This window comes from Calypte anna, chromosome 15, assembly GCF_003957555.1.
Source record: "Calypte anna isolate BGI_N300 chromosome 15, bCalAnn1_v1.p, whole genome shotgun sequence".
NCBI classification, from domain to species: Eukaryota; Metazoa; Chordata; class Aves; order Apodiformes; family Trochilidae; genus Calypte; species Calypte anna.
The window spans coordinates 869,532-884,999 of NC_044261.1; the positions used below are offsets into that span (position 1 = coordinate 869,532).

The window sequence follows — 15,468 nt, forward strand, 5'->3', positions numbered from 1 at the left end:
TAAGTACAGCCTTCTCAGAGAGCAGGCTCCAGAGCTCCCATTTTTAGAGGCAATGGGAGTTTCTGAAGAGGGGGAATGTGAGTGCAGCTGCCACCAGGCCCCTTACCACGGTGAGGGTCATCCTGTCAATCTCATGCTTGTCTTTGGTTTTGTGCTGTCTGAAAGGACTGTGGCTGTAGAAAGAAGAAAATGCACTGATAAACATGAAGTCATAACATACCCTTTTATCCTCAACATTTCTGATATTAATCCATTAGGATCTAGACTTCCCTTTGCCTGTTTTTAAGCACAACAGGGAGCATCCAAACAACTTACAACTTACCCAAGCACTAGAGGGAAACACCTGCTGCAGTGCTAAGGAGGGAGCAATGCAGCAAAGAGTTTCACTCTAGCAGCAGGTCTGAAGCATTAAGTGATGCCTCTAATTCCAGAGGGCTGCTAACATATTTAAGCAAGGAATAACTTCACATCATGTCTGATACTACCACTTTCCAAGAGATGAGTAAATTGCCTTTCATTAGGAGTGGATAGAGCAGCTGCCTTCCTGTCTGCCCCCCACCTGCACCCACTAAGGGAAGCAGGTTTTGTTTTGAGTTTTGTTTGGAAGCAAGAAAAGCCTCTTTTAGTCTCACTGAGACATGGTTTATGTTGCAGGGACTGCAGTGAGATGTCATTGTAGATAATATGCACTCTATTAGTATTTCAAGGGATAGACAATGGTGAGGCCCAGGAAATAAAACCCAAAACCCAACAACAAGCTTCCCTCACCCTCTCAGGAGTTTGAAAAGCATGCAGCCTAAGGAGAACCAGTCAGCACTGCTGTCATATGCTGTTCCCTTCTGGAGCACCTCGGGAGCCATGTATCCATGGGTACCTCTGAGGAGGAGAAAGGGACAAAATCCTGATTATAGCCAGGACTAGCATTTAAAAAAAAAACAAACCTAAAATAAAATAATCACTGTCTTCTTAATAAGATAGTCTAACATAAAGAGAATCAATTTTAAACATTATTTTATTTTGCTTTTCCTTTAGCCATGCATGTTTTCTGTGTATGGATCTGCTGTTTGTGCTCTCCCCATGTGTTTCACTGTCTCCTTCCAGCTAACCCCTATGTGCTAGATTTAACACCAGGACACCTCCTCCCCAGGCAGAAAGCAGCCACCACGTGCTGCTTTGAATCTTGATGGAATTGGAACATACCAACTTTTTCAAGAAGCTACTGAATTGCAAGTCTTTCAAGAGATGAGGGGATGAAGCTCTCCTTTTTGCACAAACCCTGAGACTGAATCAGGGTAAATGAGGGCCTAAGAATAAAGGGTGCTAGATAAGATGTGGAATCCACACACAACCCAAGAAATTCAGATCCCAGGTATGACTTGAAGCCAGGAGGCAGAAAGGAACACAATTCACTTCCAGTTTTACAAAGATCCAGAAAAAGAAAGACACAATAAATCCTGGGTTTTAGTCAGTTTCAGAATATTGAGTTATCCACTTAGGACAATTAAAACAATCTGGTACTTTAACTCAGGTTCTTATCTTCACTGAACAGTGAATCATCTCCAAATAATGTGTCATCTTCCAGCCATGCCTACACATCAGCTGCTACAACTGTGCAGGAAAACAGAAAGAGGAGTCTCAGAAGCCCTGTTTCCAGCCTCACTGTGTTACAACACAAGCCTCTGCCACGCAAGTTAAATCATAAAGACACATAATGGACTTATTTGGTAATCATTTCATGTGCAGCAGAGCTCCTGCTCATAATACTTACACACTAGCATGTGGCTTCTTTTTGGAGAAATCACAAGCCAGCCCAAGGTCTGATATCCTCACATGCCCATGTTCATCCAACAAGATGTTTGCAGGCTGGAAGTGCACAGACACAGACAGGTTACTGCTTGCTTCTTGTCAATTGCCAGAACTCCAAAATTCACTGTAACTCACTGTAATTCATTCTCAAACATCAATACTCTCTGGTTACTGCTAACTGGTTTTTTTTTACATCAATACAGCAGACACTTCTAGATAAAATCTACATTCTAGGGGAGCACCACCATCAGCTGCAGAGGAAATGAGGAAATACTGACAAATAACAGAAGAGAAAAAACAGGTGAGGTTTGAAATGGAAAGTATATGGAAGAATAAAACTGCTTTGGCCTCAAGTCCACATTGCTTTTGATTCTTTCACAGCAGGGTCTGTGTGTGGCTCTCACATCCCTTACTTGCAATCCCTGTGCTCTCTGTGCAGATTTTTTTCCCCACTTTTGTTGTCACCTGGCTCCTGGACACTTGCTGGAGCAATCCTCAGCTGCCCAAACACCAGGGAAACATCCCCAAGCAATGACCTTCCTGCCAATCTCCATCACACACACTCCCATTCCAGGGCCCTCAGGAACACAGTTCTCTCTCTACATGAACAGCATCATTAAGATGGTGAGATGGAGAACAGTGCACAGGATTTATTCTGACCCCAAGGAAGCAGGTCCCAGGCAGCTAAACTAAATCATAGCACAGACTGGAACAGTGTTGAAGAATTATTAGAAAATTCAGCCAAAGACAAACAAACCATCTGTATTCTTCCCAAGAAAAGGATTCAGGTAAAATACTTCATTTAACTTATCAATATCTCTGGATTATTTGCAGCTATCTAATGTGGTCACTGTGCTGATGGTTACCTTTAGGTCTCTGTATACAACAAAACGATTGTGCATGTGTTCTAAGCCCAGGATGATTTCAGTAGCATAAAACCTCATTTCTTTTTCAGAAAACACTCCGTGCTGGGAGAGGTGGTAGTGCAAATCTCCTCCTAAAATTGGAAGAATTGAGATGCAATTAAAAGAACATACAGGTACCCAAACCTACATTCTGCAAGTACACATGGTGACAAAATACCTAAGAAAGTTAATAAATAAATTGAATCAAGCTGAAACTCCATTTTAAAACCACACTGATTTCATACACATTTGCACTCAGTGACTAATCCCAGAACTGAGCCCAAATGCAAAGTTTTTTATCAGCAAGGAAAACACATTCAAATGCACAGGGTTCTGGAGAACAGAATAAATTAGCATGTAGCACAGCCCAGGCTGGGAGGGACCTCAAAAGGTTACCTGGGCCAAAACATTCAAATATTCCTGCTGGGGATGTTTTCACACCTTCCTACTGAAAAAACAGGCACAATACAATGTCACCCTTTGAGCTAATCCTCACCAACCACATATCAAAGCATGAATATTCCTAGAAAACTGCTTCTGAGAAGCTACAGATTTAAAATAATCAACCAATAACCAACCCACCAAGTCCCTGTGCCAATATTGCTGCCATGATCTCACCAGAAGCCTTGCTTACCATTCATCAGGTCCAGGATGAAGCAGAGTTTGTCAGGGGTGTGGAAGGCATAGGTCATACACACTATAAAGGGACAGTCCTAGAAGGAGAGGACAAGGAGTTCATCTCAGGCAACAAACAAGAAACTTGTGAGAGGCTATAAACAGGTGTGGTGATTTTCTTGTGATATTTGGCAATTTTCCTACGAAATTTCTAAGGTGATTTTTGTACTAAACTACCTGCTCTGATGTTCTCCTTACAGTCCAGAGATCTTACATTTTCCTATCTCCTTTCAATACGAAAATAACTTTTAAAAAGGCTACAAGGAGCTACAGTAAAGCTGTCCCCATGGAGTGGAAGGGACACACGCTTTTCCCCATGATCACTGCTGGAGGAGCTGAGCCACATCACCTACAAAACCCCATAGGAAAAGAAGTTTTATCCTCCCCTGTAGGTTTTTATAGATTAAACACAGCTACAGTGAGAGCAGCTCCAGAGCAGGGCCCCCAGCAGCATCCCCAAGGGGTGATGCACAGGACCATGCAGAGCCCCCAGAACAAGCCTGGGGGTGCAGGCTGAGGAAAGGGCACCCCAGGGATGGATCACAGCCTGGAGTCACCCAGACGTTTAACAAAAGCAGATGTAAAAAAAAATAAAATAAAATACAGCTGGAAAAAACCCTCTTTACTGCCAAAAACCTGCTCGGTGTGCCCATACCCCTGTAAGGTCATGGCAGGAAGTCAGCAGAGCTTCCTCTCCTCCTCAGCAAGTGGCTGGGTGCAAGTGGCTAAGTTGGAGGTGGTTAATTAACCAGGAGGTGGTTAACTAACCAGGAGGTGGTTAACTAACCAGGGGCTGGTTAACTAACCAGGAGGTGGCTGTTACCTTGCTGATCTTTTCTCCAAAGCTGTCAGGGACACTGAAGGGAGGGCCTGGTGGGAAGCAGCCATGAGAGGAGGCAGGAAGCAGGAATAAAGTGACTGAAACAATGCCCTAATTATGGCAGCACTGATAGTGAAAGCTCTGGGAATCTCTCACAGGAACTCGTTTCCTTCCCAATTTAGAAGCAGCAAAACAGGGCGGCCTTGGGCAGAGCGGGGGCAGCAGGAAAGGGAAGGAGCGGCCCCGCCATCCTCAGGCACAGCTCCTGGCGCTTCCCCTGCCACAAAACCTCCTCAGGTGGGAACACAGAGTTATCTCCTCGCCTGCAATCCCCAGGAACTCCCACCCCACTGAGGCTGACCCTGCAGGAAGGTTCAACCCTAACTGTGTTTTATAAATAAATCCTGCAGGCGCCCGAAACGCCCTGCGGAAACACGCACGGAAAATGCCAAATTCTCCCCAAAACGGCATCTCCAGGAGACGCTGCCTCTGCCTTTCAACCCTGCATTGCTCATCACTGGGAACTACTGCAGCTACCACTTAGCTCCAGAACAAAAGCTCTACTAGAATTATTAACTTGATTTTCTGAATCAACTGGACAAGTCCGAAGTGTTCTCAAGCAGGCTCCATAAAACTTCAGAGCAATCTAATAACCCAGGATTTAGTGCTAGAATTTAAACACCACACACAGAAAAGCAGACGAGTGCTTCTACACCAGAACAGAATGCTTTATATCCTTATGGATCTCTTTTTTTTTTCTTTTTTAAAGAGAAATCTGCAAGTGTAAATGTGATGTATAATTCATTTTTGTGTAAACCTTCCTACCTTCATCACTGTTTAGCAGAGAAAAAACTGTAGTACCGTGATGCTTTCTGACACAAAAACCAGCACAAAAGCCCCGAAACTCAGTAAGTAGTATTTTAAAACAAATTAAACATAAAGCAATAAAGTATATTTCCAAGAGAGTAATACTTTGCTGCCTGTGCTCTGAAAACAACCAAGCAATGCTGTAACAGGAACGTGGGAAATAAGAATGCACGAGGCAGCCAGGATGCACTCAGACTTGGGAGCTCCCTCTGCATGGAGCAGTTGTGAAGGCCAAAATTTTAGGTAGATTAACAAAAATGATTACACAAACGTATGTGTAATCTGCACAGCTGTTATTATGTATCTTGCAGAGACATCTGGATTCCCAGTTAAATGACTAATTGTACAATGATCAACTTCCCAGCTCCACTTTGTTCCAGGCAGCAATCAATCAATATGCCACTCAAACCAAGGCTTAGCTTCAGGAATGATCTTATTCTACCACTTTCAAACCTATTTAATTCTGAATATTCAAAATGCTCCAGCATCTCTCACCCCAGCAGGTGTATCCAACCTGAATGGGAGGCATTTTGTACAAAATCTCTTTTCAAACTTTTTCAGTTTCTAAGAATCCAAAGAAGTTACACTCTAACGAGCTGATAATACTTCACAAAAAAACCCCAAATGGTTTGTCTGGCTTTTCTGTTGCTAAATGACAAGCTGTGTGCTCTCATGTAAGAAAACCAGCTCCACCATCAGCAGCCTGCTGAACAATTTTCTTTTTGAATCACTAGACACGAAAATTCACATTCAGTACTAGAGCAGCAGAATCACAAATTAAAGTTAATAGGACAACTATTACTAATTTGCCTAGATCTCTTGTCTAGTCTCTGCCACAGAGCTTCACCCAACTGGCTCTCAGGACACTTCTGGACAAGCCACACGTTCTCTTTGGTGAAAACAGGTAACTTGGTTTAAAAGTCTAATTGATAAATCAGTAATTTCACAGATAAAAGAACAAATTAACACTCTCCAGTCCTCTCTCCATGCTCAATCCAAATGCAAATGTAATTCTGTATTGAAGGAAATTCCATTCTCATTTCTGTAAGCACCCAAACTGAAAAGCAAGCTTGCTTTTCCATTTGTATTCCCTGTGCCTTGCTAGATTCAGGGGGAAGGTTCAAGGGGAGTTAACTTTTCAGTGTCACACAACTGAACTGATGGAATATGTATTAAATAAAAAAGCTGGTTTATTATGTAGAAAAAAAATATCAAATAACAAATGAATGATACTTACTCCTGTACTGACAAGAGACAGCATAATTCTTTCATTTAAGGCTAATGTTTCTCCTTGCTTCATCTTGATTCTCTTCTTATCTAAACATTTCATTGCATACCTGAAAATATTAACCATTCAGAAAAAGCACCAGAAAAAGTTTCCTCTTAACACCACCATTCACTTGCAGTTATGCCATGCACATTTACAGCATTTAAAGACTTCAAGCTGGTACTAAAACCATCATTACATACTTAAACAAGAAAAATCTCCCAAAGGCAGAGAATTAAAGCATTTTCAGTGGAAGCTCCCTTAACAAAGAAACGTGCTTGAACAGATAATTCTGTGTCCAAGCAACCACAGTGATACAGCAATTACATATCATACATCCACACTTCAGGGTTTGCAGAATGAGCTGAATAACAGATGCCCTATTCAAGTTCCATTTTGTTCCAACAGTTCCAACTCTACCAGAAAAGTAATATCTTAAAAACAAAAATACAAAACTCAGCATGTGTTCAAGTTTTCTTTCTACTCAAAGGAAGGTCAGACACACACAAGCTTTTTAAATCTCCTGCCATCTGTATGACACAAATTAATAACGTTTTGCTCCAAGAAGAGTGTTACCCTAACAACCACCACACAAGAGTAGGATATAACATAGTCTGGATGTTTTTTCAAGACACAAGGTGAGCCAGCTACCAGAGAACAGTTGAGGGGACACGTGTTCCTCCACACAAGATTTCTAGACATGGGCAGCCACGGGTTTTTAGGCCATTTGTGTATAAATAACCTCAGGAAAAAGCAGAGTGTTCCAGCCCTGCACCAACGCTGCCGCCTGCCTGCACCAGCCCCTTGCTCCCTCCAGCAGCCACCTCATCCCCTGCACATGTTGGGAGTGGGGGAAGAGAGAGCTGGAATGTGAACTTTCCAAAACAAGGGATATATTCACAGCAAGTGCTCTTGCTGAGGAGTCTGCAAACGAGGACTATAAATAAAAGTTCACACGCTACCCTCGATTTCTGCTTTGACATCCCTGCTCCACGGGAATGACTTGGAGAGGGGGTTAGGGCTGATGGGAATGGAGTCTCTCTCTCTCTCATCATGCCCTAAAAGCTCTGCACATCCCTCCCCACAGGGCTGCTTCCTGCATTGTGCTCCTGGCCCCCGGTTTAGGTGTCCCTGGAGGAGGTGATGTGAGAGAAGCCTCAGGTGTGTCTCGGTGGGTTACCTTCCAGGGGTGGCTTCCCAAGCTCCTTGCAGGCAGTAAGTGCAGCAGAGGCAGCCATCTAGAGTGGACAGGATCTGGAGTAGGGATGGGTAAACAGGTTTGGATTAAGAAAGAACTAAACCAAACCTCTACCCAGAACCTGAGCCTAATCTGAACTTTTGATTCAAATTGGAAAAAGTTTGGTTCTCCCACATTTCACTTCCCTCTGCTCTGGTCTGATAAAAACTGTCCTTTGCTTCCCTTGCTAGTCCCAAGGCTTATCCACCTCCTACCAAAGCAAAACTCAGACATCAAAATGCTTGGGAACCTGAGAACTACCTCTTCAGGGCAGACACTTAGTGTGGCTCAAGCTAAACCAAATGTTTTGTTTGTACACAGATACTGAACTGTACACCAACCAGCCAGAAGAAGGACAGTATTGTTAGTAACAGCATGAATATAAATGCTTGAGGTCACTGCAAAAATACTGAGCATGACAGCAACATTAAGATGTCTTCCACTTGTTAATAGCTCAGAAGTTTATTATTATCTAGGATGCCAAGTGAAGCCAGCTGTAACCACCCAGACTGAGCACTTCACACATGCCACATCTGCTTACAAGAGAGAGGTTTAAGGATTGTCCCCGGACTAAACTGTTAGAAGAGTAAGATGAAGGGGTGGTGAAGTGTAAATAAATAAACAGCTCAATATTGAGAACATTTTTTTATCAATGCCCAGATGTTCAAAACAGGAGACGTTTCATGCCTACTGCTTGAAATCTGTTGATGAGGAGAAGTGTGTGAGTGGTAAGACCAAGAAAAGAAAAAAACCACCACGCAGTCTGATCTTGGAGTTCCCACGGAGAGCTGTGTTACACACAAGTTCAACACTGGGACAATATTCTTCCAGACAGAAGCACAGATCAGTGCTTTCCCCACTGAGACGTGCTGAGCAGGGCAGAACCGTGTGGAATGACACAAATCTGGAATCCTGGAGCCAGAAGCTGCCCAGGCATGACCCCACAGATGATCACATTCCCATGTCACACTCCAAGCCCAGAGCAGCACCAGGCTTTGCTGCAGGAGGAGAGGCAACACCTCCCAGCACCACCAGCACAGCTCCCCAGGAACATCCTGCTGCACCAGGAGGAGCTGAGCCAGGGAATCACTGAAGCCCAGACTTCATTCTGCACACATGTGCAGCCCCCGTGAATCCTGACAAGACCATTTACATGAGGGATGTGCTTCAGAGCTCTGCTAGGCTCAGCCCCACTGCACAGCTCCCAACAGGATCAAATATCAAGCTGAGCTTAAAGATGATCCAGAAACCAGAACCTCTTGGGGAAAAAAAATGTAATTACAAATACAGTATTGCAATGCTGCTTTCCAGTGACTTCTGTAAGAACTAATGGGAAGGATTTCCTTACTAGTTCAGAGTTTACAGTCAGCTCTGAAATAAAGTCTGTATATACTCACATTTTTCCAGTGTCTGCTTTTCTGCAACCGTACACTTCACCAAATCCCCCTCTTCCTATTATTCTATGTACACTAAAATCATTCATGGTCAGCTGTAAATGCAAAAAAACAAAGCAGACTTCATTTTTCAACATTAAAAAAAAAAAAACCAAACAACTTTACTGTAAACCCACCAAAACAATCTATTAATGTGTTAAGCCACTTAACGACTGCACTTCATACAGCATTTATTGTTTGGGAAACAGAAGCCCCTTCTTGTTTCTACCCCAAGAGTCCCAGCAGAAGGCAGAGGCTGAGCTGCTGCTGCCAGGGGCTGACATTCTGACAGCCTCACCCTGGGGGTGACAGCCAAGGGCAGGGGTGGGTTTGGGCAGGAGAGGAGACAGAGGGTGGCTGGGGCTGCTCTGGCAGCTCCATTCCCTTCAGCAATTATAAAAATCCAGGAGCTGTTAAGTGGAGCCAGGCAGGAGGGATGTCCAGGAAGGGATGGTGAGGACAGCAGGGCTAAGAATAGAAGAGCAGATCAGTGACATTCACCCTGCTCTTTAATAAGCCTTCTCAGAAGCAGAACTCAAAACTGAACGTTTTCCTCCCCAGATCAGCCTTTGACAGGATAAATATACTTGTAAGTACTCACATGAATATTTAGTTCTACGTTTTTCCATTGACAAAATCTTGTAAACTTGTCACTGTGGAGAAAAAGTTCAAAAGTTGTCTGAGCTGACTGCATGCAGAATTATAGGAAACGTCAAGACTCTGATGTTTAAAATCAAGTTGGTGCTAGGGTGTGTGGTAAATGATAGCCTTCCTTTCAAACCATTGTAATCTCACTCCCACCAAGAAAAACAATTACCAGGCAGTGCACACTTGGTATTCTACATCCTTGTAAGAGAAAGATGTCAGCTAACCTTCTCCCTTCAATTCTAAGTGCTCAGCATGGCCTCACATCTCTCCTTCAGAGAGTTTTTAATTTTTAAAAACAACAAAGTTTGGAACTAACAGATATTTAAATTACATAAAGAGAAAGATAATTACAAGAAAACAGAGGCAGCTCGATTTATATTAATGAACCTCCCTATACTCCAAGGGACTTTTAAAACTCATTTTATCTTAAAATAGGAAAAACATCAATACCACCACAAGCTTTTGCCAGAAGAATACTTTCTCATTTCCACATAAATAATTAAGTATTTATTTTCAGAGTAAGAACTAAGAGTTCTATGGAGGCATTTTTATAATGACTTCAGTTTGGTGGCAGATCACCCATTTATTTGGTATACTTGGCTGGAGGAGAGCCTGCATGCAGGAGCAGTGCTGGTAATGTTCAGAGGGCTGAACTCTGCCTTCTGTTCTCCACTCCACCTTTTCTGCTCAGCTGCATGGTGTCCAGATCCCCAGCAGACCAACTGGGTCTCCCAGTCACCCAGGAGAGATGGTTACTCATGGGGACACCCCACAAGAACACTGGTTTGTGCTCTGAGATCAAACTGCCACCAGTCACCACTGCTACAGAGCAACAGGAAAATCCATCACCTTTAGAGATTTTCCCCTCCTTCATCCTGACATTAATCCTGACGTACAACAGAGCCAGTCCTTTGCAGAAGCTTGCTGCTAATGCACTATTCATTAAATGAAATTTAGTAAACATTTTTAGCCTTATTTTAGAGCAATCCTTAAGTGACCTGGCTCCCTGCTACAACAGGTAGGAAGTTTGGGTAGCACATCATGTTCATACCTTTCCATAAACTTTTGAAATATTTTTCCTCGGAGACTATCACAGATTTCTTCTATATATGGCTAAAAAAGAGTTAAGAAACACAATTAGTGTTCAGCATGCAATGAGCTGATCATGCACCCCTGCCCACCACACAGAACTCCTGCTGGCCCTGCAGAACTGCTGCATTCAGGGGCTTTTCCCTGAAGGAAAAAAGCTCAGGGAAGCTTTTAAGTTTCATTTGGCTTTTGGAACCTGAGTGGGTGCCCTGAAGTCAAACATAAAATATTTTCACAAGCTCAAAGACCTCGAATGTTTGCCCTGGGGGGCTGTACAAACCCTGCAGCCAGCACCTGCCTAAGGGCAGGTTTAGGAAGACAACCAGAGTGCAGTTCTCTGTTCCAAGAAATCCAAGGCAGGGTCTCTCCTGGGGAGGATGCTCTCCCCAGAGCTGCTGCCAACCCTCTCCTCTGCTCCCTCCAGCCCAGCACCTTCCATCACAAGTGGCTTTTCCTGGGGAAAGGTTTTCTCCTGCCCTGCCACAGCACACAGCTCAAATCCCAGCCCAATTAGCACGGAGATGGAACTCAAGCCACAGTGTTAGCAATTTGTCAGCTCACCTGATTGTGACATTAAAAACAGCTGAAAGCAAAGGAACAAGGAGGCAGGGGAAACCTCCCCACTTTGGCAATATATAAAAACGTGTAAGAATCTACATCAAAGACACTTAAGCTGATAAACACTCCCATGATGGATGAGGTTCATTATCTGCACAAACACTTTGGTGTAATACATCTGGCTATAAAAATGAGCACAACTCTGCATTTCTTGTCTGGTGCCAACGTGTATTAGAGCTGTAACAATACAAGAAATATTTCACCTCTCGTTTCTTCATTTGCTAAAGTAAATATCAACAGAAGCAAATGTGTAATTTCACAAATGAGACAGGATACCATTTATCTTTATATTCAAATGGAGGACAAGCAAATCCCACACTTTCTTTTAACAATTCAGCCTGCTAGAAAGTGTTTAAAGCACATTAATTTTAAAGGTGCAGAAAATTCTGCTTGGGGAGGTAACTTCTGATTGGATTTTGTCTTGGGGAAAGACAGAACAACATGAGAGATGCTACAAATGCCCACACCATCATCAGCTATGAGATAATACAGCTTAAAATTAAAGAGAAAGGGAAGAATTTCAAAGATTCACATTACTAAACTCTTAAATTTCCCCACCAGGCACCTTTCTGATGTACAGTGATTTACACTAAATCATTTAATCTCTTAAAATTATATAAATTGTAAAACCATTCCATTCATATCCCAAGGTATAGCTTGCTTTCATAAATGTGCTTTAAAATATTTTAGATAGGAATAGTAAGCTTTGTTTGACTTAGAAGAGCATTCTAGCATCACTATTACAGGGAAGAACATTTACCACCACCATTTTATTCTGTCTCCTTAAATAAACATGTACAGAATCACTTGCTGTCAGATGAGTGAAGAGAACATGAGCATTCAGACTGTTGTAACCTCACCTGAAAAAGGCTGGCTGGTACTTGTTTCTTGGCTAAGTGTGTTTGTACATGATCTACAGCTTGTTTTGAGAAAGGCTTTGGAAAAAAGAAAAAAAAAAGAAAGATTTCAAACAGCTGGAAGTGTAAGGAGTCCCATGTGAGGTGTAGAGCTCTGGTGTCCTGTTAGTATGAAAGAGAGCTCCATCAGCAAGGAACTAAAACCAAAACCCCAACAATCTTTGTGTGATTAGTTCTAAACAAAATCTCAGACTTCACTCTGAGATTTCAAAGACACCAAAGTCCCACACACACCTGGACTGGTTTTCCTGTGGGGTTTTGAGGGCAGGGCTGTTGCTGGGTTAATGCACGGATCTGTGTGCAAATACACACACACAAACTCCAGATTTAGTTTAAGGAAATACAAAGCAGATAAATCTCCAGATATTCCCCCTTTGCACTCCACCAAGATTAACAAAAACTGGCACACATCACCAAGTTTTACTGCAAAACCCCTGAGCATGGTGACTCCAGACACCCCCAGTGCCTTCAGATGGGAACCCGCAGCACAGCTGGGATTTGTACCAGCAATCCCTCAGCAACTGCTCTCTGAATGGAAGAGCAGCTCCTCTGGGTTCTCAGTGCTGCCCAGCTACCCAAGGCAGCAGCCCAGGAGTGTGAGGTGTGGGTGATACCCACGTGGGAGCAGGACAGGAGCTCCTTCATGATGTACGTGTCATAAATCTGCCGACTGCGGCTCAGCCGCTCGTCCTCGGAGTCCAGCTTCTCATATTCCTTAATCTGCAAAGCAAGAGGGAACAACCCACGAGGTGAGAACATTCCTAATGACTTTTTGCTCTTGTAGTGTAGAAAAAAGCACAAAAAACCAAAACAAAAAAACCCCAAACAAAAAACAGAACAAAAAACCCTTTGTCCGAAGTTTTATTTTACTTCCTTATTTCTTAGTTCAGACCTAAAGAAATCCCATTTGCAACACCAGAATTCCAGCTGACCTGGGATATCCCTCCTTACATCTCTCATGCAAGGATGCTGGGCACACCCCCTCGTTTCTTTCAGGTGTGATAGAGTGTGTTCCAGCAATGCCATATGGCTAACACACAGAACAAAACCAGAATAAACCCCCCCACCAAGTTCAAGGGAGCTCAAGGAGTCCCTTGGAGTGTATTTAGGGAGAGAGTTCATCCAGGGCTAACAGAATGTGAAAAAAACACAAGATCTTTAAGAAAAAGCCTCAGCTCTCACTGCTGGACCTTCCCAGCACCAGCCTGCAGGTCCCAGCACCCAAGGGAGGGTCAGCATGCAGACCTGCTCTGGATCCCCACACTGGCCCCAGAAAACCCCCAGCCCCCCAAAACCCCACAACAGACTTTTCCCCTTCATTCAGAGGCTGCTCTTTCCACCAGAGGAGCTCCACAGCTCAGAGCAGCTCTGCAGGTGACACCCTCAGACCAAGTTCTCTCTGATGTCACTGAACTCTGTATTTTTCTACCTGAGCTCCTCCTGTCTGCTGACTGTGATAAACCAGCAGTCCCACCACCATCTGCCATCTGTGACTGCTTCCCCCTGGTATCAGTTTATAGTTAACACAATGGAAACAATTCTTTGCCAAAGAAATATTTTCTAATTAAAGCAAGGCCACAAAATAATCAGTACAGGAAAGAGCCTGATGTGTATCACAGTCACGAGCTGATTTTACATGTTTGTTAAACAGACCATGACTGTGCCATGCCAAAAAATCCAACAACAGAGCAAGAGGCAGGGCTAGGACCTGTCACCACTCCTCCCCATCACCTGCCCCTGCCAGCAGCAGGTTCTGCAGGATCACTCCTGCCCCAGGGGATGGATGGATGGATGGATGGATGGATGGACTCTGGCACTGTGGATTTCAAGGCTTCCCTGGCCCAAACTTCAGCTCACCTCGAGAGAAGTGTCTGACAAAAGTGTCTCCTCCAGCACTGCCATCAGGAAACTGCTGTGGATGAATCACTCCCCCAGTTAAATGCTGGATCGTGACTCCAGCTGCAGGAATCTGAAATCCCTGGAGCAGGGGCACTGCTGCACCAAGCAGCCTCTGATGTGCCAATGTACTCTCATTATTCCAGCATGCAATAAAGGCAGTAAGCAAACTAAATGTATGCTGAAAAGCTTCTGGATCTGGTGTGTCACAGAAGGAAGCACAGTGAATCTCTCTCTAAAGGTCTTTAAAGGGATTTTTCAAAAAGTACATGGCAAAGCATTTAAATTCTTTTGAAGCAACACTTTGCTAATAACCTAAAAACACAATTTCAAATTGTTTCAGAGATAAAGAGGCAGCTAAGAACATCTTGCTACACAAGCTGCTCCAACATGCCTTTTTGATCACCTACAACAGTGATATCTTCAGCATTTGAAAAGATGGAAATGATAGAGAAAAGATTCTTCTCTACTGACAGCAAATCTCTAATTTGAGCAGGGGAACCATGCAGTGCTACAGATTTATCTCCAAACTGATAACCAGCTCCAGCCTATTTTGTGCTGTGAGCCTACTGGCAAGAAAAGATTTAAAATCACCAGTTTAAGATGATAACACAGGTTATCTCAGGCAGCATTTCTAATTAATCCTGAGCAATGCAGGCTGCCTTCTCAAAGCACACCTGCATGGTTGAACTGAGAGCAGCACCTATGAGAGGATTAAACAGTTTTATATTTAGAGGCTCCCCAGTCTAACAGGGGATGGAGGGGGGGATGATGCTGCTGAGGTTTCCAGGGGACATGCTCTGCTCCATCACACTCTGCTGAAACCCTCAGCCCTCTGACTGCCCACAGCACCAGGGCTGGCAGCTTCTGCCTGGGTTATCCCATGGCAAAGGAGCACAAAGGACCCTGTGGATCTTGAGCCATCACTGCTCTCATCCTCCTGAGGATCCTCTCAGCCACCTCCAGCACCTGGCAAGGTGTTTCTGCAGCCCTGCTGCAGGGAATGCCAGGGAATCAGATTAGATGGTGCAAGAAACATGAAAAAAATCCATATTACTCTCCTAAAAGATGGTGTACCAAATTCCCAACTGGATTAAAGAGCTACACTGCCATTTTGAGAGGATCTTGAACTTGTTTAAAACGATCACTCCTCCCCTTTGAGCTGCAGTCATTGCTGTGTACAATACTGTGAACCAACCATTCCAAACCATTCCAAACCATTCCAAACCATTCCACTAGGGAGCTGAGGGACAGGACAGCCACAGAGCCTCCCTCATGTGTCCCCAAACC

General features: G+C 43.7%; 1 protein-coding gene across 3 annotated transcripts in view; it reads right to left on the bottom strand.

Annotated features, from left to right (window-relative positions):
• The window catches only part of GRK3 (G protein-coupled receptor kinase 3), a 54,382-nt gene that overhangs the window by 11,417 nt on the left and 27,497 nt on the right, over nucleotides 1-15,468 (bottom strand). For all 3 annotated transcript variants that reach the window (XR_003988238.1, XR_003988239.1, XM_030460885.1), the window contains exons 4-14: nucleotides 12,901-13,002; nucleotides 12,226-12,300; nucleotides 10,710-10,771; nucleotides 9,612-9,663; nucleotides 8,975-9,066; nucleotides 6,311-6,410; nucleotides 3,346-3,424; nucleotides 2,673-2,803; nucleotides 1,769-1,863; nucleotides 769-876; nucleotides 107-173 (exon numbers count right to left, since the gene is read on the bottom strand). Coding sequence is in view for 1 of the 3 variants with exons in the window: in XM_030460885.1 (XP_030316745.1) it covers nucleotides 107-173; nucleotides 769-876; nucleotides 1,769-1,863; nucleotides 2,673-2,803; nucleotides 3,346-3,424; nucleotides 6,311-6,410; nucleotides 8,975-9,066; nucleotides 9,612-9,663; nucleotides 10,710-10,771; nucleotides 12,226-12,300; nucleotides 12,901-13,002 (963 nt within the window). In the remaining 2 variants the exon portion in view is untranslated. The remainder of the gene's footprint in view (nucleotides 1-106; nucleotides 174-768; nucleotides 877-1,768; nucleotides 1,864-2,672; nucleotides 2,804-3,345; nucleotides 3,425-6,310; nucleotides 6,411-8,974; nucleotides 9,067-9,611; nucleotides 9,664-10,709; nucleotides 10,772-12,225; nucleotides 12,301-12,900; nucleotides 13,003-15,468) is intronic.